Raw genomic sequence first — 27,696 nt, 5'->3', positions numbered from 1 at the left:
GGAGGTGGAGTCACAGGTGGTTGTGAGCCAGCTAACATAAGTGCTGGCCACATATAAGTTTGCTAAGGCACAGTCTCATTTGGTAACCCAGGCTTGCCTTGAACTCATCATCTTCCTGCCTTAGCTTCTCAAATGTTATTAACAGGCAAGTGGTACCACACCTGAGTAAACAAATGTTTTAACACACTAAGTATATAAATCACTTTTGGGATAATCTGTTGATAACACATTTTATACATTAGGTTATATACAACAGAAAAGCACCAATGGCACATAATCATTGCCAACAAACCCATTTTCCTTTCTCCCTTAAAGATGTACCGTTGTCCTCAGCATGCAAAGAGGTATTAAAATGATCCAAAATAATTATTGAAAAGAATTTCTAACCTCATGCTCTCCAACAGTCTGTTTCTCTAGTGTAAGATCCAATTTTTCCACAATCTTCAAAACTGATCTTATAAATTCATCATAGAGTAAATGGTTCAGACTTTGAAGGGAGGAATTTACAAAGAGAAATGTTTCATCTGCTAAAATAAAATCCTGTAAATAAAGAAAACTTTAAAGAGTCCAAAATCTCAGACTAAATAGCATTTTTTTTTCTAAATAGTATATTTTAAAAGCATTATAATGTATACTATCACAAGTATTATGATGGAAACAGTGATATATAAACTGTAATTAATTTACTTATAATTTTAAACCTTCAAAATTGAACATATCTTTTCAAGTTATTATGACATTTTAATCAGACAGTATGACTTACCTGGTTAAGTTATAAATACTCTATACATGGAATTGAATGAGAGGATGCAGGTCAACCTTTTCAAAGCATTTCCCTCAATTAGTTTGTGTGTCTATGTATAAAAACACATTGGCATAACAACTTGCTCTTTCTCAATCTCTCCTTCCATCCCTCCATCTCAGGTCCTGGGAACTAAACCTTATAACTCCTAAGCAAGAACTGTTCTACCAACTCACACTCCAGGCCCCTATATATCTATTTTGACAGGATATCATATAGCCCAGGCTTCTGAGCCATGTTCAAACACATCTGAAATGCTGACATTGTTTCACACCCAAGCTGTATGTCACTACTATATCCATCCACCTGATATACTATTTAAATCCAATAATAAAAAATGTAAGAACATATGAATTTTGATGGGACAAAAATCACCTATTGTCAAAAATTTCTTATCCTAGACTATTAATGCTTTGTTGAAGTACATATTAAAATACTAGCCACTAGAAACTAAAAAATTGTCATCTAACAATGTATTAGGCAAGAGGCATTATTCTAATACAAGTGATATAAATAACTAATGCACACCAACCCCTCAAAATTATTAAACAAACTAGATTTATCTACTCAGTAAAAAGAAGAGTGAAAGAATGTGTTTAGCATAGTCAAGGCCTTGGGTTTAATTCCCAGGAGAACGAGAGTAGGTGGGGGATCACAGAGAAGAAGGGAAAGATTGAGCGAGAAATAGCTAAAGCAGGAGGGTCAGACTGAGGGAGAGAGACAAGGACCATAACAGTCTTGCTATGAGGAAGGTTTTTAAAAATTAATTTGCTTTTGCAATGCTGAAGAACAAAGCCAGGATTTTGTTAGAATGTTAGACAAATGCTCTACCACAGAGTGATATCTTTAGCCCACATTTTACTTATTTCTGGTTTTACTTCTAACTGCCTTGACTTACACTATTTTAAATATGCTTTAAGATCTTTTGAAAGTTAGTAAAACAAAATTCTGAAATAAATGTCTTACACCTGTTCTTACTAGTTTTTATGTCAACTTGACATAAGCTAGGGCCATCTGGGAAGAAGGAATTGTAATTGAGAAAATGCCTCCAAAGGTCTGGCCTGTAGGCAAATCTATAGGGCATGTTCTTGATTGATAATCGATACAGTGCGAGGCCCAGATAACTGTGGGCAGTGCCACCCCTGGGTAAGTGGACCTGGATGATATAAAAAGGAAGGCTGAGTAAGCCATTAGGAGCAAGTCAGTAAGCAGCCTCCATGACCTCTGCTTCACTTCCTGCCTCCAGGTCCCTGTCCTGACTTCCCTCCGGGATGGACTATGATATGGAAATGTCACATGAAATAAACCCTTTCCTCCCCAAGTTGCTTTTGATCATGGTGTTTTATCACAGCATAAAAATCCTGACAAAGATACCTCTATAACTATGGAGATGTTTTGTTTTGTGTTTCTGAGACATGGTGTCTTGTCTGCTTGGGTTTGTTTTGTACTGTTTTAGTGGAGTCTCTTATTAAAGACAAAAATAGTGTACTTTCATAGCTTTCAAATTATAAATTTGGTTGGAGTTGGAAGCAAGCATATCAGGAATTCAAGGTGATTTTTAGTTAAATACAAAGCTTGAGCCACATTAGACCCTCTTCCAAAAAACAAAAAACAGGTTAGAGCGATGGCTAAGTAAATAAAGGCATTTGTCCCCAAGCCTTAGAACCTGAGATTGATGTCTGGGAACTACTTGGTGAAAGAACAAAACCAACTCTTAAAAGTTGTCCTCTGACTGCTACACTAATGTGTGGCAAGCTCCCCAAATAAGGAAGGGTAATAAAACTATAAATATTTAAAACTTTTACCATCATCTGGTCACAGCTTAAAAGATGCTGAAAAAGATCCACATAGTCTTTGGACGTGGGTACTTTCCACTTGCCCGTTCTGACTTCCCCTGAAGCCCAATGGTTATCAGACTTGGACTCAACTTCCTAGAGAGGAAGACAACATCCCATTACTGATTGGTGGACATATGAAGCAGCTGCTGTCAGAACATAACGACTTAAAAGAATTTTCTAAACTAAAATAGCAACCTGCAATAAACTGAAGAAAGTAAGACAAAAGAATAAAAGAAGACTGAAAAGGTTAAGTGAGTGACTGTAGCCAATGAACATTTTTAACACACCTACCAAACCTACTACAAATCATCCCTCTTCTTATGTGATCCAGTTTCTCATTCCATTCATGTTCCTCTAACTTCTACATACTTTTATATTGTCTCCTAGATTTTAAGAGAGAAAACAGCTCTTTCTTTGTAAAGATGTAGGTAATAGGAACAGGAAGATGTCTCAGTAGGTAAATGCATTTGCTATCAAGCCTGACAACCTGAGTTCAATTCCTGGAACCCACATGGTGGAAGAAGAGAACTAAATCCTAAGTGTTCCTTCTGACCTCCACAAGCATGCACACACACACACACACACACACACACACACACACACACACACACATACACACACACACAAACTTTGAAAGAAAAATTTTAAAGTGTATATAACAATTTTATTCCTTAGAAGCATATTCATCATCTAACAGAGGCTGGTATTATACATGAAATTTCAAAAGTAAGACATGGATGGCCTAGAAATGTGACTTGGTTGGCAGATTGCTAGCTTAGTATGCACAAAACCCTGAGGTCAATCTCCAGCACTACATAAATGTGACATACTGGTGTACACCTGTAATCCTAACACTTATGAATTACAGGAAGGAATATTGGGAATTCAAAGTGATCCTTGGCTACATATCAAGTTCAAAGTCAGCATGGGATACTGGAGACTCTGTCTCAAGAAAGATGATGGTGGAGGTTAAAACTAAGAAAGGTTTTTATATATTTACATGCTAAAACACTGTTTCTAACATCCAGTGATAATACTAGTTTTTGAAACTTTAGATTCAGAATTTACCTTTTGAAGGACCACTGGTTTAGAACATATTCTAATTAAACCTTGGTGCACTAAAAATGAAGAAAATGAAAGAATAATGAAAGAACAATCACTCAATAAAAACAGCAACCATTATCTTGCCTCTTAATTTCTGTTTGAAATTTGTTAATATCTTTAGTTTTAAATTCTGAACTATTGAGAGTCAGAAACTAAAGTGGGTATGGTAGCATACATCTATAATCCTAGCATTTGGAAAGTAGAGGTGGACAACTGTGGAGCTCAAGGCCAGCCCAGGCTGCATAGTGATACCCTGTCTAAAAAAATAAAATAAAATAAGAATAAATTCAGAAGCCACAGATGTTTAAAGAAAAAGGCTTCTTGGTAAAAAGCCCATTGCTCAGGCCCTGGGAAAGGATCTACTACTGTTACTTTGTTAAATGGACACATTAAAAAACTGCCTTCTAAATAGTTATGCTTGTCTATGGCCACACCACTCTGAATGTACTCTATCTTGTCTAAATTATTATGCTTAGAGAAATGTCTCTCTGCAGTGGGTACCAGTTAATGCAGAGACTCAATAACCAGTCAAGGTGCTGATAATCAGTGACTATTAAGTGCTCAGCCTTAAATGGGACATCTACATCATCACCACCACTACCCCAAGGCTTAGGGAACATCTTGGAAGAAGGGTGAAATGAATGTAAGGGCTAGAGGATGTAGAAGAATGCTGTAAAACGCTGTGCTCTAGACATGACATGGCCACTGTATCTATAAACTCACTGCAGCTATGGCTAGCTGAACAAAATCAAGCCAATAAGACTAGTCAGCATTGCAACAGGCTTCACCAATTGGATCCAGTGGGCTATTAACAACAAAATAAAGAGAACATGAAGGAGGTAGTGGTAAGAGGGAATTAAGGGTTGACAGGTAGAGAGAGAGGGAGGAAGAGTTGGAGATTGTGGTGGTTTGGATGAGAATGGCACCCATAGGCTCATTCATGTTTGAATTCTTGGTCCCAGTTAGTGGAACTGTATGGGAGGGATTAGGAGGTGTGGCCTTGTTGGAGAAGGTATGTCACTGGGGGTTGGGCTTTGAGACTTCAAAAACCCTTGCCAGGCCCTGTGTCTCTCTCTCTGACTAAACTTGTGGATCAGACGCGAGCTCTAAGATACTGGTTCAGCATCATCCCTGCCTGCCTGCCTGCCCGCTGCCATAATGATCATAGACTAACTCTCTGAAAATATGAATAAGCCCCCAATGCTCTTTTATAGGTAGCCTTGGTCACGGTGTTTCTTCACAGTAATAGAACAGTAACTAAGACAAGTAACTATGATCAAGATTGTTTACATGTTTGAAATTTCAAAAAAAATACATGAAAGATTCTGTTTAAAGAAGAAACAATAGGTACCACTGACTCCAAATTCTAATAGAGAAAACGATTTTGATTCATCAAAATGAAAAGTTCTCTAAAAAGTATGAAGCACACAAAACATTAAGGAACCAGATTTCCCTTAAATATATCAAATAATGTGTTAAATGTTTAGCATGTACAATAAGAATGAAAATAAGTGGCAAACTTACCCACAGCACTAATACAATTCCAGTGAACTGGTCCTTTTTCTGCTAAGGCTAGGAAAACTTTTATTATTGCTTTACAACACACCAACTGCATTTTGGGACTATACTGAGGGAAGCTATCTATCTGTACCACCATGAGATGTTCCAGAACTGGAGTATATGCCTCAGGCACCTACCAGAAATGGAGAAAAAACTCAAAATTAGAACAGGGAATAAATAAATATAAGAAAAATATATATACTCAAATTTATTAGAACTGAAGTAGTCACAGGTAAATGAAAACTGACTTGTAATCTTAGCTATCATACTTAACATTTATTATTGCAGCTACCAGAATAAATCGTAATAAACTGTCTGAGTGGTATTTACAGCACACTTGTACTCTTCATGCAATTGGAATCCTTTAGAAAGATAGAAAAGATAGCACCTATTTTTCCTGATCTAGACTCAAGCTTCTCTTATTTTATTTTATTTATTTATTTTTTTTGGGGGTTTTTTTTTTTTTTTTTTTTTTTTTGGTTTTTCGAGACAGGGTTTCTCTGTGTAGCCTTGCGCCTTTCCTGGAACTCACTTGGTAGTCCAGGCCGGCCTCAAACTCACAGAGATCCGCCTGGCTCTGCCTCCCGAGTGCTGGGATTAAAGGCATGCGCCACCACCGCCCGGCTGTTTTTTGTTTTTTTTAAATTATCATTGTCCATAACTCTATTACAGGGTGCCTAACATACAGAGGTGGGAAAATGGCTCAGTCAATAAAGTGCATGAGGACCTGGGTTCAGATCCACAGAATACACATGACTCCAGCTTCTGAAACTGTGTGTTATAATCCAATATGGGATCATTCAATCAACTATGGGGATATATCAGAATCTGATATATCACAAGATATATTAGAATAGTAAAACATTTCCAAATATCAAGATTAAAAGTTAATTTAAAAAAAAGGAAACATATATAAAACATGGGGTATGGGCCTGGAGAGAGGTCTCACAAGTTTAAGAGCACTGGTGCCCTTCCAGAGGGAGATCCACTCCCAGCACCCACATGGCAGCTCACAACTGTCTGTAACTCCAGGTCCAGGGGATCTAACGCCCCCGTCTGGCCTTTGAATACACAAGGCATGCATATGGTGTTCAGACACACATGCAGTGAAACATCCATACACAAAATAAATTTTTTAACAAAATTAAGAAATGAAGAATCCAAGGTGTTTCTAGAGGTGCTTGCCTATGTTATAATACATGACTTTAACCACACCCTAGGTTCTGAACACACACTCGGCATCATGCCTTGAAGTGCCAATATGCATGGCCTGAAACACTTAGTTCAAATTCAAAACTGTGTTATGAACTAAAGTCTTTTTATTTGACATGTTTTTGTTTTCCTCTTAAAGAAAAACAATGGTTAGCTACAATTTTTTTTTACATTTTTCTATCATTCTTCAACATGTAAGCAGTAAATTACTGTATCTTTAAATGATATTGTGTTAGAATGCTTGACTTTAAAAGCTGCTGTCTGAAGCTGGAGACACATCTCAGCAGTTGGAAGTACTTGCTGCTCTTACAGAGTGTTTGGTCCCCAAAGCCCACACAGTAGCTCATAACTGTCATTCTGGTTTCGGGAACCTGGTATATTCTTCTGGCCTCCCTGGACACCAGTCAGACACATAGTGCATGTTCATATATGTAGGCAAAAGACTTGTATGTCTAAGAAATAAAAATAAATAAAATCTTTAAAAAAAAATATAAAACTTCACAAGTTTCTGACTTAAGGTCCACTAAGAAAAAAAAATCATTAAATGAATTGTGGCTTGGGATTAGGACAAAATTTCCAGGTCTGAAATGGCCCTAAACATACTTCTGCTATTTTAGGCTACACAATTATGCCAAGAAACATTCTCAGCATTGGTGGTTGTAGAATCATTTATCAACTCTGAATAATACTGAAGGTACTGTACACCCTATAGCAACAAATAGTCAACCAGGATGTAAATGTTTATGTAAAAATAAACAAGCAATCCACCTCATTAGTATGTAAATTTGTTTTCATCTTTAATAAATGATAAAATTAAATAGAAACCAAAGAATTGTTTTAGGATAAATTTAGTTACGCTTTATTATCAGAAAGTGTTTGATTTTTAGAACTATTCAATATACCCAGGATTGCAGCAAAATTTCCCTCATAAAAAGGATTCATGAGTGGAAAACCGTTTTAGTAATCCTGCTTTAGATAGCAACAACAAAAATCTCTTGACACAAATGCTAAATAAAATGTTGTAGGGATCACAGAGGAACCTACACTAAATAAACCAACATAGGACTCAAAATTCCTTGTTCTGTCCTGTCCTTCTGTAGGAGAAGGCCCAGAGAACAGCAGAGAACGTCAAGTGTCTGTCACCCCCTCTTTGCCTCCCTGATCCAGGTCATGCTACAGTTCCTGCTTGGATTTACTTTGTGAAACATAGTTGGAATGTACTTGGCTCAGAATTATGACATGCCAAACCTACTAAACAATTTGAAAGCCAGGACACTCCCTAGTTCCTGGTGTCCACTAGTGCTACATTCTAAATCCACCAGTTACAATTCCTGAGAGGCCTGCCTCCTTTACAGCCTCACCCAAGCTTTTGTATGACAGTTTTGCAGTGTTAGAGCCAATATGGGGCCAGAGTAAGAGTAATCCTTGACACTTCCAGCAGCCTCACTTCTTCCTATACCTTTCTTCCAGCTGCCTGGAAGGTTCTAAGATGGTAACTATGGTGTTAGCCTGCAAACACAACTTTGATTAGTAGTTGCTTACCTGTCCTTTGAGATTTCCACTAATAAGTTTTGGATAGCTGATCAGATATAAACAGTGCTGTTGCTTTCATGCTGTGGGATGGTTTTTCTGTATGCTGTGAATATGTGTTGCTACCATTGGTTAATAAAGCAGCAGCTTTGGCCTATGGCAAGACAGGTTATAGCCAGGTGGGAGATCCAAGGAGAGATACAGGAAGAAGAAAGGCGGAGCCAGGGAAGATGCCAGCCTGCCCAAGGAGCAACATGCCAACAGATCAGTAATGCCACAGCCATGTGGCAATACACAGATTAATAGAAATAGGTTAATTTAAGATAAAAGAGCGAGTTAGCAATAAGCCTGAGCCATAGACCAAAAAGCTTATAATTAATACAAGCCTCTGTGTGTTTATTTGGGACCAAACGGCTGTAGGACACAGGAAAATGTCTGGCTACAGTTTCAAGAGCTAGCAGTTACAATAGGTGCTTCTTAAATATTTGTTGCTAAAGTTTGTTGTTTCAAAAAATTAAAATTAGCATCTCCAAGCAAGTTTCTGGTCAATTATCCATTTATTTTATATTGTTATCAAGGAGTTCCACAGTCGATAATTTAACAAAGAAATCGTGTGCTTTTCTAGATAAAATAACAAAGATTACTTGTGGAGATGAAATTAAGTAATTACAACCATGCTCAGTGTAACCATTTCACTTACTGTGTCAAGGTAAAGCAGAACACTTGCAATAGACTGGAGGAAACTTGGCATCTGGTAAACATGATCCTCGGTAGCTTCTGTCTGGGTGAGGAACATCTGCTTACAGCGCTGAATGAGCTCAACATACATGAAGTCGACATCTTTTGCATTTATTACCTTGCAAGGCTTTAAAAAAGGCAAAACAGAAATCTTAGCGTCAAAACAGAGGCACTTAAAATGTCACGTTAAGATACATGATTATAAAATGCTGAATATTAGCAAGCTGTTTACTTGTTTATCTTACTGTACATGAAATACAGTATCTTATGCTTTTCATAAAATAACGTATATTCACATCCTAAACAATTACTTCTACACATTGTTGACCTTGCTCTAGGCTCTGTTTAAAAGGCAGGTCTTGCTATGCACGGGCCCTGTAAAGCTTGTCACTCCAGCAGGAGACTTCTCATATACTGCTTATTTTGTCTCTGGATTAGTTAGAGCTGCAAACACAAACAAATGGAGATGAGGAATAAAAGACAGAGAATGGAGAGGGGTAAGAAGGGAAATGAGAATAAGAAGGAAGATGCTGATGGATAAAACTGTTAAGAAAAGAGACAGGAAACTACTTTTCTTAAAAGCAAATTATCAAAAAAAATCCACTAAGAAATAACTGGAGTTATTCATAGTATCTTCTTTGAGGTGGTGGGGGGTGGTGGATAAGGCCTACCATAGCTTTGAATTTAGTATGTAACCCAGGCTATCCTCAATCTGTAGCAATTCCCCTGTCTTAGCTTCCTAAAGCCTGGATTATAGGTAGGAATCCAGCTAGTCTTTAAATACATCATTCTGTCCTAAGAGCATCTGTCTAAAACTTTAAGTGAAAATAACTATAGTTTTACTGTATTAACAGGGGGCTGCAGAGTACAAAATGAAAAATACAATGTTTCTAGCAGTCAGATCTGAATTTATGTGGGGTTTTGCTGGTTTGTTTGGCAGTGTTTGTACTTCTTGTTTGTTAACCATCTCCTAAGTGTGTTTAGATGGCCTCGGCTGACTTAGAGCTTTATGTATCCAGGTTAGCCACAAACTCTTAATTCTCCTGCCTGTTTCCTGCACTGGGATTATGGGCATGTACCAACCCTAGATAAGATTTATGTCTTTTTTCTATCAATTCAGGGTAGCTTTTGACAAGTTAGCTGACTTTTCTTGGTCTTGGTTTTTTTCTTGTAGAAAACAGACTAATAACTCATCTTGTCATTGAGCTATGGGGCTCTGAGTAAACAGAAAATTGAACTGTTAGTAGAACAAGTACAAATAATACCAACACAAGCACAACATGCTATTAAAAATGAAGTGTTCTACTCCTGTAAATAATTAAATAAAACCAAAAACATAAAATACAGTAAACTAATGAATCATACTCCCGCAAATAGTCCATATCCACGAATAGCAATGGATAACTCCTTGTTGTTTGAATCTGCATTTCTGATGATTCCATAAAACTGTTCCATAAAGTACTGCAGCTGACTCCTGTGCAACTCTGCATCTTCTGCCACAGTAAATGAAATCTGTAATTTTATGACATTTGTTCTTTAGAATCATTTAATAGCCAAAGGACTTAAACAAATATGACTCTTAATATACTATTATAGTTACATTTATTGCTTTTACTCAGAACCCTCTGCTTCAGTGTTCTTAATTAATATCAGTTCAGAAAAGACAGTTTCTTAACTAAGGCTACATTACATGTGGTGTATTTTTCCGAAGAAAAATGATTAAAAGAGACCAAGGGAAAGGAGGAGATGATCAGAAAAAGGCATTTCACATTTAAATTTTTTCTTAGCTACATTTACTTACTTGTTTGTGAGTACACATACTACAGTGTGTGTGTGTGTGTGTGTGTGTGTGTTTGTGTGTGTGTGTGTGTGTGTAGGTAGGAAGACAAACTATGGAAGTCCTACCACGTGGGTCCCAGTTATTGAACTGAAGAAATCATCAGGCTTAGTAGCAAGTGTCTTTACCCACTAAGCCATTAACTGCATTTCAGGTATTTTTAAGAACCAGCTACAAGGGACACTAAGTGCAGAAAGAGAAAGCTACTTGAGACTAAGACACTGTTGTCTTAGTCAGGGCTTCTACTACTGTGATAAACATCATGACCAAAAACAATTTAGGGAAGAAAGGGTTTATTTCAGCTTACACTTTCACATCACAGTTCATCACTGAGGGAAGTCAGGGCAGAAACTCAAATGGAACAGTAACCTGGAGGCAGGAAGTGAAGCAGAAGCCATGGTAGAGAAACAATCTAGGTAATTACCAAAGGCAGATTGGGAAAATCCACTACTTCCATTACTAACTTACCAATATGCTCCCTAAAGGTTCCCAGAGCCATTATATCTGATATGGAATTATCATACAGACTGCTTGAAAAACTTCTCTTCCACAAAGCATGTCATGAACATGTTTCCCAAGTAAATCACTAAGCCAGCCATAGTGGCTCACACTGTCATCCTAGCACTTGGGAGGTTGACCCGGTGGGACTGCAGAGAGTTCAAGGCCTAGATTATACACTGAGTTTCAGATAATCCTGGGCTAAAGAAGAAAAAGCTTACCGCAAAAACAAAACAATAACAATCAAAAAAGAATTAGATAATATCATCTTAATTACTGAAAAGATTTTTACCTTATCATAAAATATTTAATCACTTACATTCACATGAATTTAGCATTGGATTCTGTCCTTTTCATGTACTTTTATCCAATTATTTCCTACTCACAACAGCAAAGAAATTAAAAATAATTATCCCACAAGATAAAGGACAATTTATAACATTATGGTTCATAATGACACATTATGCTACTATTAAAAATTAGTCATGTCAGTCAATGTTGGAGAGGATGCGGAACAAAGGGAACACTCCTCCACTGTTGGTGGGAGTGCAAACTTATACAACCACTGTGGAAATCAGTATGGCGGTTTCTTAGAAAATTGGGAATCGATCTACTTCAAGACCCAGCCATACCACTCTTGGGCATATACCCAAGGAATGTTTAATCATACCACAAAGATACATGCTCAACTATGTTCATAGCAGCATTATTCAGGATAGCCATAACCTGGAAACAACCTAGATGCCCGTCAACTGAAGAATGGATTAAGAAAATGTAGTACATATTATATACAATGGAGTACTACTCAGCAGAGAAAAACAATGACAGCATGAAATTTGCAGGCAAATGGATGGAACTAGAAAATATCATCCTGAGTAAGGAAACCCAAACCCAGAAGAACAAACATGGTATGTACTCACTCATAAGTGGATTCTAGATATAAAGCAAAGAACAATCAGACTGCAACCCACAGAAACAGGGAGGCTACCTAGCAGGGGGGACCCTAGGATGACTGTGGCTTATAAAAAATTTTGGTTTTACTCAATTACTGGGCAAGCCTCAATCAAACACTTCACCATTAGGATAAGAATTTATACTATATCAAGCTGCTAATAGAAAAATAAATAAATAAATAAATAAATAAATAAATAAATAAATAAATAAATAAATAAAAGAAAATGGGGGGGGATAACAACCAATTCAACCCGAAAAAAAAAAAATTAGTCATGTAAGCCTCCAAACATCCAATGTTGTGGAAAAACCTTGAAGCTACAAAAATTACAAATAATATTTCTTTATGTAAAGATATCAGGGGGGAAAAGGGAAGAGAGAAAAAGAAAATGGTCACCAAAATGTGAAATGATTATTGTCTTGGTTGTAGGATATCAGATTTGAACAGTCTTCCCTGTATTTTTGTTGGTAGGCTGGTTGTTTGTTTTGTTTTGGGTAGCTCAGGCTGACTGGCCTCCAACAATCCTCTTCCCTGGGCTTGGATGACAAGCATGAACCACAACACCTAGCCTTCTTTGTGTACACACATATACACAAACACACACACACACAGTTCTCATATATACATATACATATTTAAACTTACATGTAACTAACCTGCAATGTTTTCTTATAAGAACTTTATATGAACTGAGTGAAAAAAAGAAAAATTTCTTTCCCATAGGATAATACTTTTATTTAAAATTACATAAATTTTACATATCATAGCTAAAATAATAATGGAAAAGAAGAAAAGCTGGCAGACATCGATTACCTAGCTTTAAGAAATGAAAGACTCATGGAGCAAATTAGAGTCCAGAAAGAATCACAAACGTAAGTCAAGTAATATTTGACAAAGGTTAAAAGGACAGGGGAAAAAAAAGAAAAAAAAAAAAATAATGTTTTCAAGTGGTGCCGGAACCAACAAATGAGAGTGGATTAAGCATTATCACTCTTACTTTATCCCATGTACAAATTAATCAAACTGGATTACAGACTCAAATATAAGTGCAAAAATTATACACTGTAAAATATCCTACAGAAGAAAATCATAGGGCATCAAAAGGAGAAGGCAGAGCCAGGTGGTGGTGTTACACACCTTTAATCCTAGCACTTAGATGACAGAGGCAGGGGATCTCTGCATTCAAAGCCAGCCTGGTCTATAAAGTGAGTTCCAGGACAGCCAGGAATACACAGAGAAATCCCTGTCTCAAAAAACAAAAAGCGGCTGGAGAGATGACTCAGAGGTTAAGAGCACTGACTGCTCTTCTAGAGGTCCTGAGTTCAATTCCCAGCAACCACATGGTGGCTCACAACCATCCGTAATGAGATCTGGTGCCCTCTGCTGACCTGCAGTCATATATGCTGTATACATAATAAATAAACAAATCTTTTTAACAAAACAAAACAAACAAAACAAAAAAACAAAAAGCAGCCGGGCAGTGGTGGCGTAAGCCTTTAATCCCAGCAGGCAGATCTCTGTGAGTTCGAGGCCAGCGTGGTCTACAGAATGAGATCCCGGACAGGTACCAAAAATACACATAGAAACTCAGTCTCAAAAAACCATAAAGAAAGAAAGAAAGAAAGAAAGAAAGAAAGAAAGAAAGAAAGAAAGAAAGAAAGAAAGCAAGCAAGCAAAAAACAGAAAACAAAAAGAAGGCAGTTTAAAATTGCTAAATTGGACATCCATCTTCAAAAAAAACTTCTACTCAGAGATGTGCTGTTAAAACAATAAAAAAGCAAGTAACAGAGGAAAGAAGTTTTTATCTAGGTGTTGAAAATGTGGAGGGGCCCCAAAATAGCTTGACCATACAGATGCCATGAAAGGCTTAGGGGCCTAGACTAGACACCGCTTCTGTGACAGGCTTACTGACAGGCAACACCTAGATCCAGGAAAAGCCTTAAGCTGATACTACCTAGGGATCCACTTAGGGGCGAGGAAGTACCTGACCTCCCAAACATTCCAACCATTAGATAAGGTGGTCAGATGTCCTTGAGTCTAGCACACACCTATTTTTTTGTTTTACAGATACCCCTAGACAATTGTCAGCCAATCAGGGTCCTGGACCCTGGAAACCCCCTCACCCCAACTTCTGCTATGACAAAAACTCTTCCCCACCTGAGCTCAGGACTCTCTGCTCTCACCACTGTGTCACAACAGACAGAGAGACCAAGCTCCAGAGCTTGAAATAAAAGGCTCTTTGCTTTTACATGTGGGATTCGGTCTCCATGGTGGTCTTTTGAAGGTCCCTGTGATCTGGGCATAACAGAAAACTCTTAAAACTCATAAACAAAAGCTAGGTATGGCGGCATACACCTTTAATCCCAGTACTAAGGAGACAGATGAAGGATGGATCTCTGTGCCTTTGACATAGTCCACACAGTGTGTTCAGGACAGCTAGGGAAACATAGAGCTTATCTCAACACAAAACAAACGACAAGAAACCCTAATAAACAAAGACATACAATGAAGTTTTAATATGTATAAAATATGGGAACAAATACTTGACAAAACCAGGTTTAAGTATGGCTAGTGACAAGTTAAGCTGCCAAATTAAAACCACAATAAAATAATATAACCATGTCTGGCTGAACACAGAGGGGAATTAGGACTCCTGTGCATTATTTCTGGCAAGATAAAATGGTGCAACCACTTGGAAAAGTCTGATATTGGCCTACAAAGCTTAACATATCACTGTAATGTGACCAGAGATTTGACTTCGACCTTTCACTCAAGAGAAATGTTAACACAGACCCAAAGGCCTTGGCACCCTACTCCTCAGATACTTGTTCAGCCATGTTAGCTGTCAATCCAGTCACAGTAGCTAGAGAATGGAAACAATCTAAATGTCAACTGATCAATGGAGAATGATAATGTAGCTCATATACATAATATCATTCTATTCAATTGTAAAGAAACACGAAATCTGTAGTAAAATGGATAGTGAGAGACCCAAGCCTCAGCAGAATTGCAGGCATAGCAAAGAGGCCTGAGCAGGAAGTACCTCCACTACTGACCTCCTGACTGACTCTGACCTTTTGCCCTAGCTAGAAAGAGCCATGAACTCTTCACCCCACAGGAAAAGGCCCAAGCAGAGGCAAGGACTGCCTCTGACCTTTTGCACTAGCTAACACCCCACCCCATAAGGAAGGGCCAATCAGAAGCTATAAACACCTCCGTCTCCCTCCCATAGGGAGGGGCCTATAAAGAGCCAAGAACACCTCACCCAACCAGGGAGAGCCAATCAGAAGTGGACAAACATATCTAGATACAATGTTATAATTCCCTAGACCAAGAGACCCAATCAGCTCAGCCCAAGTACTCCGGGTTTGAGCCAATCCCAGGTCTGTAACTAGGCAGTCTTGGAATTCCCCAAACCCCACCCTCTTGTCTAGCCACTATAAAAACCCTCCCCTAGTGCTGCTCTCTCTCCTGCTCTGCTGCTCTGTCAGTTGGACAGAGGGGCCCAAATTAACTCATTAAAGATTCTTTGTTTTTGTTTTGGATTCTGTCGGTCTCTTGGTGATCTTTAGGTGATCAGGACTTTGGGCACAACAGATAAAACCAGAAAATATTACACTAATAAAAAAGCAAAAACCAGAAAGACAAATGCTTCATGTTTTCTCTTATTTGTGGGTTTTAGTTCAGAATCTTTAAATGTGAGTATATAACCTGGATACCACAGTATCTATATCTATAACCACAGATACCAAGGCAGTAAAGAGGGACTAGGGATGAGGTATGGGGCTCTACAGAGGAGATAATAGAACACAAATGCTGTGAAGGGTGAAATGGGAAAAATGGGGGGGGGTATAACGAGAAGAACGGAGGGCAATATAGAGGAAGAAGGATAAATGACACTACAGATATTGGAAAAGCCACAGGGAAACATTTTATGTTTACTTAAAATTAAATATTATACACACACACAATTTAAATGAAGTTTTCCACTTAGGCTGACAATGCCCCCCCAAAAGCCATAAACTAACAGAAATCCCAGTGCTAGGCATGGGAACCCTTGTTTCTAGATATTGGTCAGAGGAGTCAAGAGACCCAAAAGCAATTATAGGCTGTTGCTGATGCCCTTTGTTCCCTCTCAGAAAATGAAGGTAAAGCCCCTACTGCTGAAGACACTGCATTCTTCAGACACAGGATTTGGAGGAATAAAGCTGGATCTAATCTGGAAGCCTCCTTCCTTAGGACCAGCTCTCATAGTATGAGAAGGAGCTACGCAAGCTTCCAAAAGGGAGAAAAGCAATCAACAGTCCTACCCAGCTGCAATGCCAGGAACCAAAACAATACCAGAACGGCAAGATATACCTAAGGGTGCAATACTGGAACTTATATGTGGGGATAAACACCAACTATCTAATTAGACTTAAGGCCTTCCTGCTCAGGAGGGAATGTATGCCTGGTCCTGTACACCAGCCCACTACCAGTAATGGTGAGGTCACAGACCCTAGAGAAGCTACTACTGCAACTTTCCTAACCCAGTATAACTTCTAACTGCATTCTAAATATTAATCCTTCACCCACAGGTAGCTCTCTCCACCTGCTAACCTCTATCTAAGAATGTCTTTCTACAGCAGATGAAGATCATCACAGAAAGCTAAAACTGGTCAAAATGCAGAGAACAACTGACCATGGGGAGTCAGCCTCTAGCGACACTTTTCCAGCACAGCTCCTTCACCTAAGGTTCAGGAACATCATGAAAGATGGAGCATGAAGATTGTAAGAGGCAGAGGACCAGGACACCTGCTGGGAGACAGTGTCTTCTGTGTATGACAGGAAACTGTACAATTGACACTGCAGCAATATGACTGCCTAAGATCTGAAGATGACAACACCAGCTGACATGCCAAAATGGACAGGGTGAAATTTCACAAGGCTTTAACTCTGTACAAAAAAAATCAATGCCTTCTGAGAAACAAAATTAATTTTCTTCAGGGATGAGTTCCCTGTTAGGTTATCCAATCCCAAGTCGTCAGCCCTAAGCACATATATGTGCACACAACACTGAATAGGCTCTAAAGTGTTATACACTTACTCAAACACACACATGTATATGTGGATAACAAAAATAATTAAAGAACAGGTCTTGAGAAGGAATGGGGAAGACATGGTAGAGGAAGGGAGCAAATTGGAAGTGATGTAAATAAAGAAATAATGCATGAAACACTCAAAATAATTTTTTAAATTAAATTTCTTTTTAAAAAGAAAAAAGAAGGTGCTAGAGAGATTAAGTAGTTAAGAATACATGTTGCCTTCAAAAAGGAGCTGGGTTTGGTTCCCAGGGCCCACAAAGTGGTAGCTTATAATCAATCACCTGTAACTCCAGTTCCAGGGGATCCAATACATTATTCTGACCTCAGTGGGCACCTGGCACACATGAGTTACACATACATACATGCTGGCAAAAGACTCAGACACATAATAAATAGGGCCAGCTGTGGTAGTACACGTCTTTAATCCCAGCACTTGGGAGGCAGAGGCAGGTGGATCTCTGAATTCGAGGCCAGCCTGGTCTACAGAGTGAGTTCCAGGACAGCCAGGGCTATATAGAGACCTTGTCTCAAAACACCAAATAAACAACAACAAAAAAAAAACCTAAATCTTAAAAGAAAAAGTTGGGAGGGATGGACTGGAATATAAGGCACAGACGTTCCCTGAGCTTAGCTAGACCTAAAGGATAACAGTACTCTTCCCCCCTCCCCGCCCCCATATCAGAGTGTGAATCTCAAGCCAACATTATTTGCATTTCATTTCACACAGGTTTTAAAGGACAAGCTTGTGAAGTTAACTACTACTTACCTTTTTTTTTTTTTTTTTAACAGTTTATGTAGCCCTGGCTGTCCTGGAACTTTCTATGTAGACCAGGCTGGCCTCAAACTCAGAGATCCACCTGCCTCTGCCTCCTGAGTACTGGGATTAAAGTCATATGCCACTATGCCCAACCCTACTTATCCATTTTTAACAGTGCTCCAAGCAAAATTTTTGTTATACCTCTCAGTATTTCCCATCAGAGCCAATGTACCTGCTCCCTCAGCACCTAGTCAAGATGCCCTACGGAGTTTTGATCAAGTCTGAGATCATCCAAGCTCTTTTGTGGGTCTAGCTAGCACTGCTAGCAGATCAACAGCAAGCTTTCTGCTGTAAATGCTATAGGAACTAATGGATCACCTTATTATTATTTTCAAACGCATATGCACAAGATTAGAATTTAGTTCTTTTGTGGAAGCTTTAATGAAAGTTGAATCTGAAGTACCTGTTTCAGGAAAGATTCCAGGGCTGAATGTGCAGCTTTTTTTAATTCCACATTTGTATGGCTGCACCACTTTGACAGTACTTCAAATAAAGTGATATAGTTGTCCAGAAGGCAGGTAGTAAATTGAGATGCATGTAGGGTAAGTAATCGTAGTCCAGCTGCAAATTGAAAAACCATTCCATTTAAAATAGGTCAACAAAAGCCAGAAAGGAGAGTTAAGAAAGCTTCCTGTATGTGCTAAAACCATGCTCAAGAAGATTTTGTATAGACAGGCATAGTGGTGCACACCTTTAAGTACCAAGAGACAGGTGGATCTCTGTGAGTCTGAGGCCAGCTTAGTCTACATAGTAAGTTCTAGGATAGGCAGTCCTACGTAGAGAGACCCTGCCTCAAAACATAAACAAAAAAGATACAGTAGATTACCCTACAATAATCTGGTGATCTCACAGTGTTGTCTAAAGTTCTGAATCTCTACAGCAACTTAGGCCCATGACCTGGCACCAAACAAGAGTCAGAAACAGGATCTGGATTCATTAGTTCAAAGCAAAATCAAGCAGCTTATGGGCTGAGGATGCAGCTCAGTTGATAGAGTGCTTGCTTAGCATACATAAGGCCCTGGGATTGGTAGCTAGCATAGCATAAACAAGGCATGGTACGTATGCCTGTAATCTCAGCACTAGGAAAGTGGAAGTTGTCAGCTGTATAGTGAGGTTAAAGATCACCCCAGGCAACATGAAACCACGTCTCAACAACAATAACAAAGTAATCAAATAGCTTGAATCTCCAGAATAATAGTCTAATATATATATTTTTTTAATATTCAAAATTCTTTTCTATATGTATTTAAAACATTTTTGATCATTGACTCTAATTACACTAACATTAAAAACATATTCTTTTTAAAAATTTATTTTTGCATTTGTGTGTGTGCACCTGTACAATTAAGAAGGACAATTGCAGGAGTCAGCACTACTCTGTCACTACATGAGTCCTGGGGATAGAACTCAGTTCATCAAGCTTGGAGTCAAGTACCTTATCTTGCCAGCCCCTAACAAATATATATGTATGTATACATGTATCTATAATATATATACATATACATATGTATCTATGTTTAAATCATGTAGCATGAATGTGATTCTAGTTAAGAGTTTATTGCTTAGTCTCTTAAATTAATAAAGTCTTAAAGCTTCATCATAAATAGTTACATATGAAACATCACAGATGCTTTTGTATTTGCCTTCATTCTAGCTTAAACAAAACCTTACTCAAGATTCTAACTTAAGTAATTTAACTGTTACTTTCTTAAACAAAGAATCTTACCCAAGGGCACAGCATATCGCTTCATCTCGATCTATTGCAGAAAAAAAAAAAAATCATTGTTTGAAAATTACAAGTCCCAACTGTGAAAGACTTAGAGTAATATTAATACTACCTGGGGACGGATTGCTTTTAAAGCAAAACCAAAGATCTCCCTTGAAGTCTGGGGATCTGAGGGAATAACAATAAAAGAAGACTGTTAAAACATTGTAACACTTTTATATTCTTTATCAAAAACTTGCAAGTGGCAGCTTTTCTTAAGACAGATTGATATTTCCAGTAGCTACACCAATCTATGATTTCAGAGTAACTTCTCGACATCATTTGACTGAGCTAGTTGCACGTTGTTATAGCTTCTGGGGAAAGCCGAAAGAAAATCTAGAATAGCAAATGTGTGAGCTGGGCGGAGGTGGTGCACACCTTTAATCCCAGCACTCAGAGGGAGAGCCAGGCACATCTCTGTGAGTTCAAGGCCAGCCTGGGCTACAGATGTGTGAGCTCAGGATCTAAACCATCATCCATGTTATATAATCTCTCAGAGCTTATATAGGAGTCGTCTGAAGCACCGCCCCTAGTAGGCAGCAGGTAACAGCTAGGTAGCTGCCCCCACCCGCGGCGTGGCCAAGGCGGGGACCCCTTAAGACCAGAGATTTGTATGTGCTTGAACTCTCTTGGCTACCTTGTGATCCTGGATGCTGGATGCTGGACGACAGACCAAGTCAGAGTTCTCCAGAGAACCTCGTTGGACTGCGCCTCATCTCTCCTGGATCCCTTAACCGACCCCTTTGCTTGCTGTAAGTTTACCCAAAATCAACCTCTTTTGACTATCAGATAAATTATGTGGAATTGCCTCATTAGTTTCTTCTATAGAGCTTCAGCTTTCTCATCTACAAAAGAGGCAGATTATGGCTTCTTTGAAGACTGGAAGATTAAAAGAAGTGATTCATTCAAGGCCAAATACACTTCCCTTTCCCCCAGTGCTTTCAGGCATTTATTTTATACACAATATCTGCTGTGGTGGTTTGAATGAGAGTGGCCCCATGTGCTCATATGTTTGAATGCTTGGTCCTCAGTTAGTGGAACTATTTGGGAAAGATTAGGAGGTGTGGCCTTGTTGGAGGATGTGTGTCACTGGGAGTGGGCTTTGAGGTTTCAAAAACCCATGCCAGGCCAGGTGTGTCTCTTTCTGTTCTCTTCTTGCCTACTGCCTGGGAATCATGATATAAAGACCTTAGCTACTGCTCAAACTCTATGCCTGGCTTCTTGCCATGATAATCATAAACTAACCCTCTAAAACTGTAACCAAGCCACCAACTAAATGCTGTCTTCTATAAGAGTTACCATGGTCTCCTCACAGCAATTAAATACTAAGACACCTGGCAAATGATGGGAATTACAAATGTGAATAAAACATTACCTTGGACATTCATAATTTTATTACTAAAGAAGAATGCAGAATATGTATATAACCACAATGTAAGGATTTTCTCTAGGCAGGCTGACACCACAATTACCTATGTTACCTATCACATTATTTATCGCAGCTGTACAAAAGACATGATTTATTCCTGACTGGTTTCTTTGTCCTTCTAGCAGTGACTTTTATACCTCAGAAAACTATTGGCTTTGATAGCAGGGACTTACCTATTAGGAGACAGACATGATAAGAGCTTGAGGGAGAATAATGTCAGAGAGGCCTTATAGTGATACAGATAACATCACATTTCTTAGCATATGTCCTAAAAGACTTTTTAAATGCCAACTTGGGAATACAAAACCAAGAAAGTTTGACTTTACATTCAAGAAAAAAATTACAAACGGCAGTGGTGGCACATGCCTTTAATCCTATCACTCAGGAGGCAGAGGCGGGTAGATCTTTGAGTTCTAGGCCAGCCTGGTCTACAGAGCTAGTTCTAGAACAGCCAAGACTACACAAAGAAACCCTGTCTTAAAAAATAAACAAATCAAAAAGAAAGAAAGAAAAAATGAAAGAAAGAAGGGAGAGAGGGAGGGAGGGAGGGAGGGAGGGCGGGCAGAGAGAGAGACAATAATAGCATCTGAACCATCTGAACTGGGATTGAAGGAGGCTATTACCTAAAATAAAGGCCATTTAGATAAAAGTAACTGGAATACTGGGAATAAGAGTGCACAGGGGAGTGAAGGGGGTGGCTCAGTGGTTAAGAACACTGACAGCATTTCCAGAGGACCAGGGTTCAATTCTCAGCACCCACATCATGCCTCAAAATTGTAACTCCAGTTCCAGGAGACCTGACACCCTCACACGGACATATATACAGTCAAAACATCAATAAACATAAAATAAAAATAAGTAAGTTATTTACAGAAGAAGAAGGACGAGGAGGAGAGTGCACAGTGGGAGAAGGGGAAGAATCAACCAACATAAAATGTGTGGAAATTCACATAAAAATCTATTTCTTGCCGGGCGGTGGTGGCACACGCCTTTAATCCCAGCACTCGGGAGGCAGAGCCAGGCGGATCTCTGAGTTCGAGGCCAGCCTGGTCTCCAAAGTGAGTTCCAGGAAAGGCGCAAAGTTACACAGAGAAACCCTGTCTCGAAAAACCAAAAAAAAACCAAAAAAAAAAAAAAAAAAAAAAAACTATTTCTTTATAAGCCAATGTGAAAAAAATTAAAAAGGAAACAAAAACAACTATAGTAAATAGGTTTTAAGAACAAGAAAAACAAAGTAACTATAAACACCACCTGCAGTCATAAAAGCAACAGGTACTTCCCAGTGTAGAGGGGTCTGGACAGCCACTATCCAGGGAACTGAGGGAGGTCTGACCCTGGCCTTGCAGCTTCCTCTTACTATCTCCTCTCACACACACCCTCCTGTCTCAGGTGGACAACCTTCTATACAAACCTCCTCATATCTATCTTTAATGTGGTAAAAATTTGCATAATATTCATCATCTTAAAAATGTGTAAAGATACAATGTAGTAGCATTAAATATTTTCACTCTGTTGTGTAACATCACATTTTTTACCTAAAACATTTTCATCCCCCACAATAGAGAGGCTGCACTCACTGAAAACCAACCGCTGCTCCTCCTCAGCCCCTGGAAACTCCTGCTTTCTGTCCTGCACTTTCCTACTCTACATATCTCATTAAGTGGAGTTATGTACTGTGTTTTGTTATTTGACTGGTTATTTCACTTAGGATATCATTACTATCTAGGTTATAACATAAATCAGAATTTGTCCTTATTTTTGAGACAAGGTCTTACTCCTAGAAAGAAAAGCCAACAAGTCTGGCAATACCTTCTTCCATGGACTTGGTGAAGTTGCACAGAAGCGAAGACAGCCCTTTTAGACAGCCAGCTAGAACAGGAAACTTAGGTTCTCTTACTGTTGATGTCATCTAAAAGGAATTTTTTAGGAAGACATTACAAAATGAAATAAATAAATAAATAAAACAACCAAGACTATGGAGGTATACTGTCATAAGGCACATTATACCTGGGTCTTAAGTTCTCCCAGAAAAGCCCGGAACAGGTTTTCTGAATGATTTATCATTTCACTAGGATGAACTTCACCTAATACTCCCAGGAGCTCATAGACTTTTTCTAAAACTGAAAAATAAATTCAGACAAATGAAACCCTAAAACAACATTTAAATAAGTAAAAGTAACATAAATATATGAATAAGAAAATAAGATGTTCAATTCAAAATGATTTGAGGGCTAGCCAGATAGCTCAGTAAGTAAGGGCACTTGCTGCCAAGCCTGACCCCTGAGTTCGAGTCCCTGAACCCACATGGTAAAGGAAAGAACTGACTTCCCTCAACTGTACTCTGCACCTTCAAACATGCACCTGCACATACAAAAAAAATTTAAAAATTTTTTAAAGTAATTTTATAGTAAATTCTTTCCCAAGTTTTATCTAACTCTTTCCATAAGCTAAAATATACTTGATGTGTTTTCTATTTTAAGGAATCCCTTTGTTTGCTTCCATTATGTTATTCTTTTAGCAAAAGACCTTCATAGAGAAAATTAATGGTTAGTTAATATTAATTTGCTAAAATATTTGAAAATAACATCTCACCTGTATCAGATATTTTTGTTTTTAATGCAAGTTCTCCGTAGAATTTGTTAAATAATTCTCCAATCTTAAATTCGTCCATGAGTCTAGAACTTCTCAGTATCTTAAGTAACTAAAAGAACACAAATTAGCATTTTCTAAAGAGAAAAATTAACAAAAGACATCCTCTACTTCAACAAAGCTTCGGTTCGGAATCCTGGCCTCCAGCTGATTTGTTCTGGTCTCTCCGGAATGACACCTACTCTGAAATCTGGGAACCTGGGGCTTGAGTGACCAGCAGGAGAACACAAGGGAAAGACAGTCTAAACTTAGTTTTAACTTCCCCAGAGAAGAATAACATGGTTAGAACTCCTACTTCAGAGGCAATCAAGTCCAAAGTAATTGTAAACCAGAAACGCAAAGGAGACAGACTAAAAGTGAAAGTGTTCTCTGCTAAGGATTCAAGAACAACCCACAAGAAACAAGGAGGTGCTCTTTGGGCACACCTAATAGCATGAGATCTGACCAAAGGCAGGAAAGGTGACAAATGGAAAAGCGGTAAATCCTTAGCTAATTTTCTCTTTACTTCCCTTACAGCTTCAAATTCTTCTCTTATTACTCTGGTAAATATGAGAACAAAACATCATTGTGCTACCAGATGGTGGCTACAGAATCTACATGTCGTTTATATAATCACAACTCAATCCTCCCCTAAACAAAACTCAAATTTCCAGTTTCATGTTATATACTTAACATAAAAACATATTACTTAGAAATATAAAATTACCTTAATCAGAAGGTCCAGGGCTGAAATTTTACACTTAGCAGTTCTATCTTTTGTATAAACACTGGTACAAGTATTCTAGGATTTAAAAGGAAATATATCATTCAAAAGGAGACAAAAATCACCAATATAACTTAAGAACAAAGACTTAATAATAGGTAAAACTCTATCTATGAGGGGTAATGTCAATGTGTAACATAATAAAATTTATAAATTAACCATTAAAAGCATAATAGAATATATAAATGTACAGATTAAAAATTACTGAAAACTAGGCTCAGCAGTTGTGGTGCATGTCTTTAAACCCCAGCACTCGAGAGTTTGAGGCCAGCCTGGTCTACATAGTGAGTTCCGGAACAGCCAGTGCTACACAGACAAACCATGTCTTGAAAAACCAAAACTAAATAAATAAGTAAAAATAAAAGTTACTGAAATCTCCAACTCAATGTGTTGTCTTTTTTTTTTTTTTTTTTTAAAGATTTATTTATTACGTCTGCACGTATCTCTGCAGGCCAGAGAGGGCACCAGATCTCATTACGGATGGTTGTGAGCCATCATGTGGTTGCTGGGTATTGAACTCAGGACCTCTGGAAAAAAAAGCAGTGTTCTTAACCTCTGAGCCATCTCTCCAGCCCGTGTTGTCTTTCTTAATAACTGGTGCTGCTGCCTTTTAAGCCATAGCTGTTTTAATCAGCAACTGTGGTTGGGCTGCAAATGCCCAGCCTGTGGTGATTCTGTTCCCTGAGGCACCAACTCTTTCAAAGCTACTAAGGGAACATATCTAAATTTCTGTCCCTCTAAATAACTCAACATTCAAAGGTTGATATGGAATTCTGTGCCTCAGAGAGGCTGAATACCAAGTCTCACACCTCCTTTCCTTGCTCCCAAAAACCCTTCAACCAGCCCCCACTTAAAAAGCCCTTCTCCCCCTGGCTCCTCCCTACCACTTCCTGTCAGCTACCTGCGGACTCAGCCTCCTGACTGCAGGTAAATTTTATTTAATCAAACAAATGTAACACATTTTTGCATCCTTAAACAAATGTTCTAGAGCATGAACAAAAGCAACACACCTTAATATTCTACAACATCAATACACTATGGTTGCTATGTTAAAAACACAAATATATGATGCCTCAGTAAAAATTTGAAAAAATTAAAAAACAAAAGTGCATCATTTGTTTCTACATACATTTCCTATTTGTTGTTATACATCATGAAACAAGCTATAGGTCCAGCTACTCACAGGCTAAGGTGGAGGAATCACCTGAGCACAGGAGTATGAGTAGCTCAGACAACACACTGATATGAAAGAAAGCAAGAGAGAACAAAAAAGCATAAAAACATGTGCAAAGGGGGCTGGAGAGATGATGGCTCAGCAGTTAAGAGCACTGCTGCTTTCACAGAGGACTCAGGTCTGGTTTCCAGCACTCACATGGAGATTCACAACCATCTGTAACTCCAGTTCCAAGGGATCCAATACCCTCTTTTGGCCTCTGAGGGTACGTGCACATTCACGGTACACATAATATACAGATAGGCAAAACATTCATATACATAAAATAAATAAAAAACATACAGTGTTAAAAAAATTTTAAAGTGGCCAAAGGAACTCAAAGAAAGGGCCAGAAAAGAAATTCAACAGTAGAGGGCTTGCCTGGCATGCTCAAGACACCGGGTTCTATCCTCAGTGCCAAACAGGAAAAGAAAAATATCCAAAAAGTTTTGGTAGAAGTAAATAAAACAATCTATATATTGAAGACACATTTTATAGATATTAACTACTATGACTTAAACTTCCTAACACAATCAAGCTGAAATGAGTAAACACCAATAAAAAAGCATAAATAAATAAGAGCCTAAGTTCTTTAAACCACAAGTTAAAATTGGGGCTGGCATGTATGAGCTTTGATTTTTCCTTTTCCTTACCTTGATATCAAGAGAATAATGCATGACCTTCTGGTCAATTTTCTCTAAGAAAACACACAAAAATTTTAGGGCTTCTTCTCTACAATCACGAAACTATAAGAAATAAATAAAAAACATGGGTAAGAATAAGCCACTCCAACAAAGAAGAAGATAGAAGAAACAAAATGAAATGAAAGTTTTGCACTCACTTCATCAATGCTAAGTGACTTCCGGACAAACACGAGCAAACCAAACTCTCTGGAAAATACTAAGGAAACCTGCAGTGCTGGGGGGCGGGGGAGAGAAATTAATTAAAACTGCCAAGAAGCATTTTATAAAAGACCCCTGAAAGCATTGCCTGGTTTTCAAGGTACTCTTGCAAGTAATAAAAAGCTAAATGAGGCTATAATTTTGAAACAATGAAAACAGAACATTCCAGATGTTATTCCACAAAGATGAAGTAAACAAAACTTTCTCTCCTCCTCAAGATGCTTACATTCTTATCTGTGATGTCTAACTTCTGGAAATCAACTTTACAAGGTAATACAGGTTACAAGGAATGAGGGTGCTAATTAGTGACCTAAAAATGTTGATACAAGGGGGGGGGGGGGGGAGAACAAGGGAATCCGTGGCTGATATGTAGAACTGAATTGTATTGTAAAATAAAATTAAATAAAAAATAAATAAAAAATGCTGATACAATACTCCATCTGGTGGATTCAGTGTAATCATATAAGGCCTTAACAGAGCAAGTCAGGCCAGCTTGAGTAAAGACTCTATCTACATAAAAAACAAAAGGAGAGGAAGAAGAAAACGTCAGAGAGTTGGGTGGTGGTGGGGCAGGCCTTTAATCCCAGGACTTTGGGAGGCAGAGGCAGGCAGATCTCAGTTAGTTCGAGGCCAGCATGGTCTACAAAGCAAGTTCCAGAACAGCCACGACTGTTACACAGAGAAACCCTGTCTTGAAAAACCAAGTCAAGCTGGGCGGTGGTGGCGCACGCCTTTAATCCCAGCACTAGGGAGGCAGAGCCAGGCGGATCTCTGTGAGTTCGAGGCCAGCCTGGGCTACCAAGTGAGTCCCAGGAAAGGCGCAAAGCTAAAAGCTACACAGAGAAACCCTGTCTCGAAAAACCAAAAAAGAAAAACCAAGTCAGAGAGAACACAGTAGCGCACAATATAGCACAATATAGAGAACCTCTCCTGCATCAGGAGAGGTTCAGGTACCTCATAAGATGGGGTACAGTATGCTGCTTGCTGCTTTAAAGATGGGGCT

At 38.5% G+C, this 27,696-nt stretch overlaps 1 protein-coding gene and 1 pseudogene across 1 annotated transcript in view; one reads left to right on the top strand and one right to left on the bottom strand.

Moving 5' to 3' along the window:
• Prkdc (protein kinase, DNA-activated, catalytic subunit) overlaps positions 1-27,696 on the bottom strand; it is a 221,554-nt gene that overhangs the window by 191,627 nt on the left and 2,231 nt on the right. Inside the window, exons 2-16 of the mRNA XM_059277873.1 lie at positions 26,633-26,709; positions 26,445-26,537; positions 24,522-24,596; positions 23,759-23,867; positions 23,174-23,286; positions 22,976-23,075; positions 19,811-19,866; positions 19,699-19,729; positions 18,376-18,533; positions 10,150-10,296; positions 8,747-8,911; positions 5,269-5,437; positions 3,709-3,758; positions 2,608-2,733; positions 388-540 (exon numbers count right to left, since the gene is read on the bottom strand). Coding sequence (XP_059133856.1) covers positions 388-540; positions 2,608-2,733; positions 3,709-3,758; positions 5,269-5,437; positions 8,747-8,911; positions 10,150-10,296; positions 18,376-18,533; positions 19,699-19,729; positions 19,811-19,866; positions 22,976-23,075; positions 23,174-23,286; positions 23,759-23,867; positions 24,522-24,596; positions 26,445-26,537; positions 26,633-26,709 — 1,622 coding nt within the window. The remainder of the gene's footprint in view (positions 1-387; positions 541-2,607; positions 2,734-3,708; positions 3,759-5,268; positions 5,438-8,746; positions 8,912-10,149; positions 10,297-18,375; positions 18,534-19,698; positions 19,730-19,810; positions 19,867-22,975; positions 23,076-23,173; positions 23,287-23,758; positions 23,868-24,521; positions 24,597-26,444; positions 26,538-26,632; positions 26,710-27,696) is intronic.
• On the top strand, positions 7,687-7,851 carry LOC131922832 (short transmembrane mitochondrial protein 1-like; annotated as a pseudogene).

Source organism: Peromyscus eremicus, chromosome 12 (genome assembly GCF_949786415.1).
Source record: "Peromyscus eremicus chromosome 12, PerEre_H2_v1, whole genome shotgun sequence".
Classification (NCBI taxonomy): Eukaryota; Metazoa; Chordata; class Mammalia; order Rodentia; family Cricetidae; genus Peromyscus; species Peromyscus eremicus.
The sequence above is the reverse complement of the archived record's forward strand: the minus strand, read 5'-3'. Positions and strand labels throughout refer to the sequence as shown.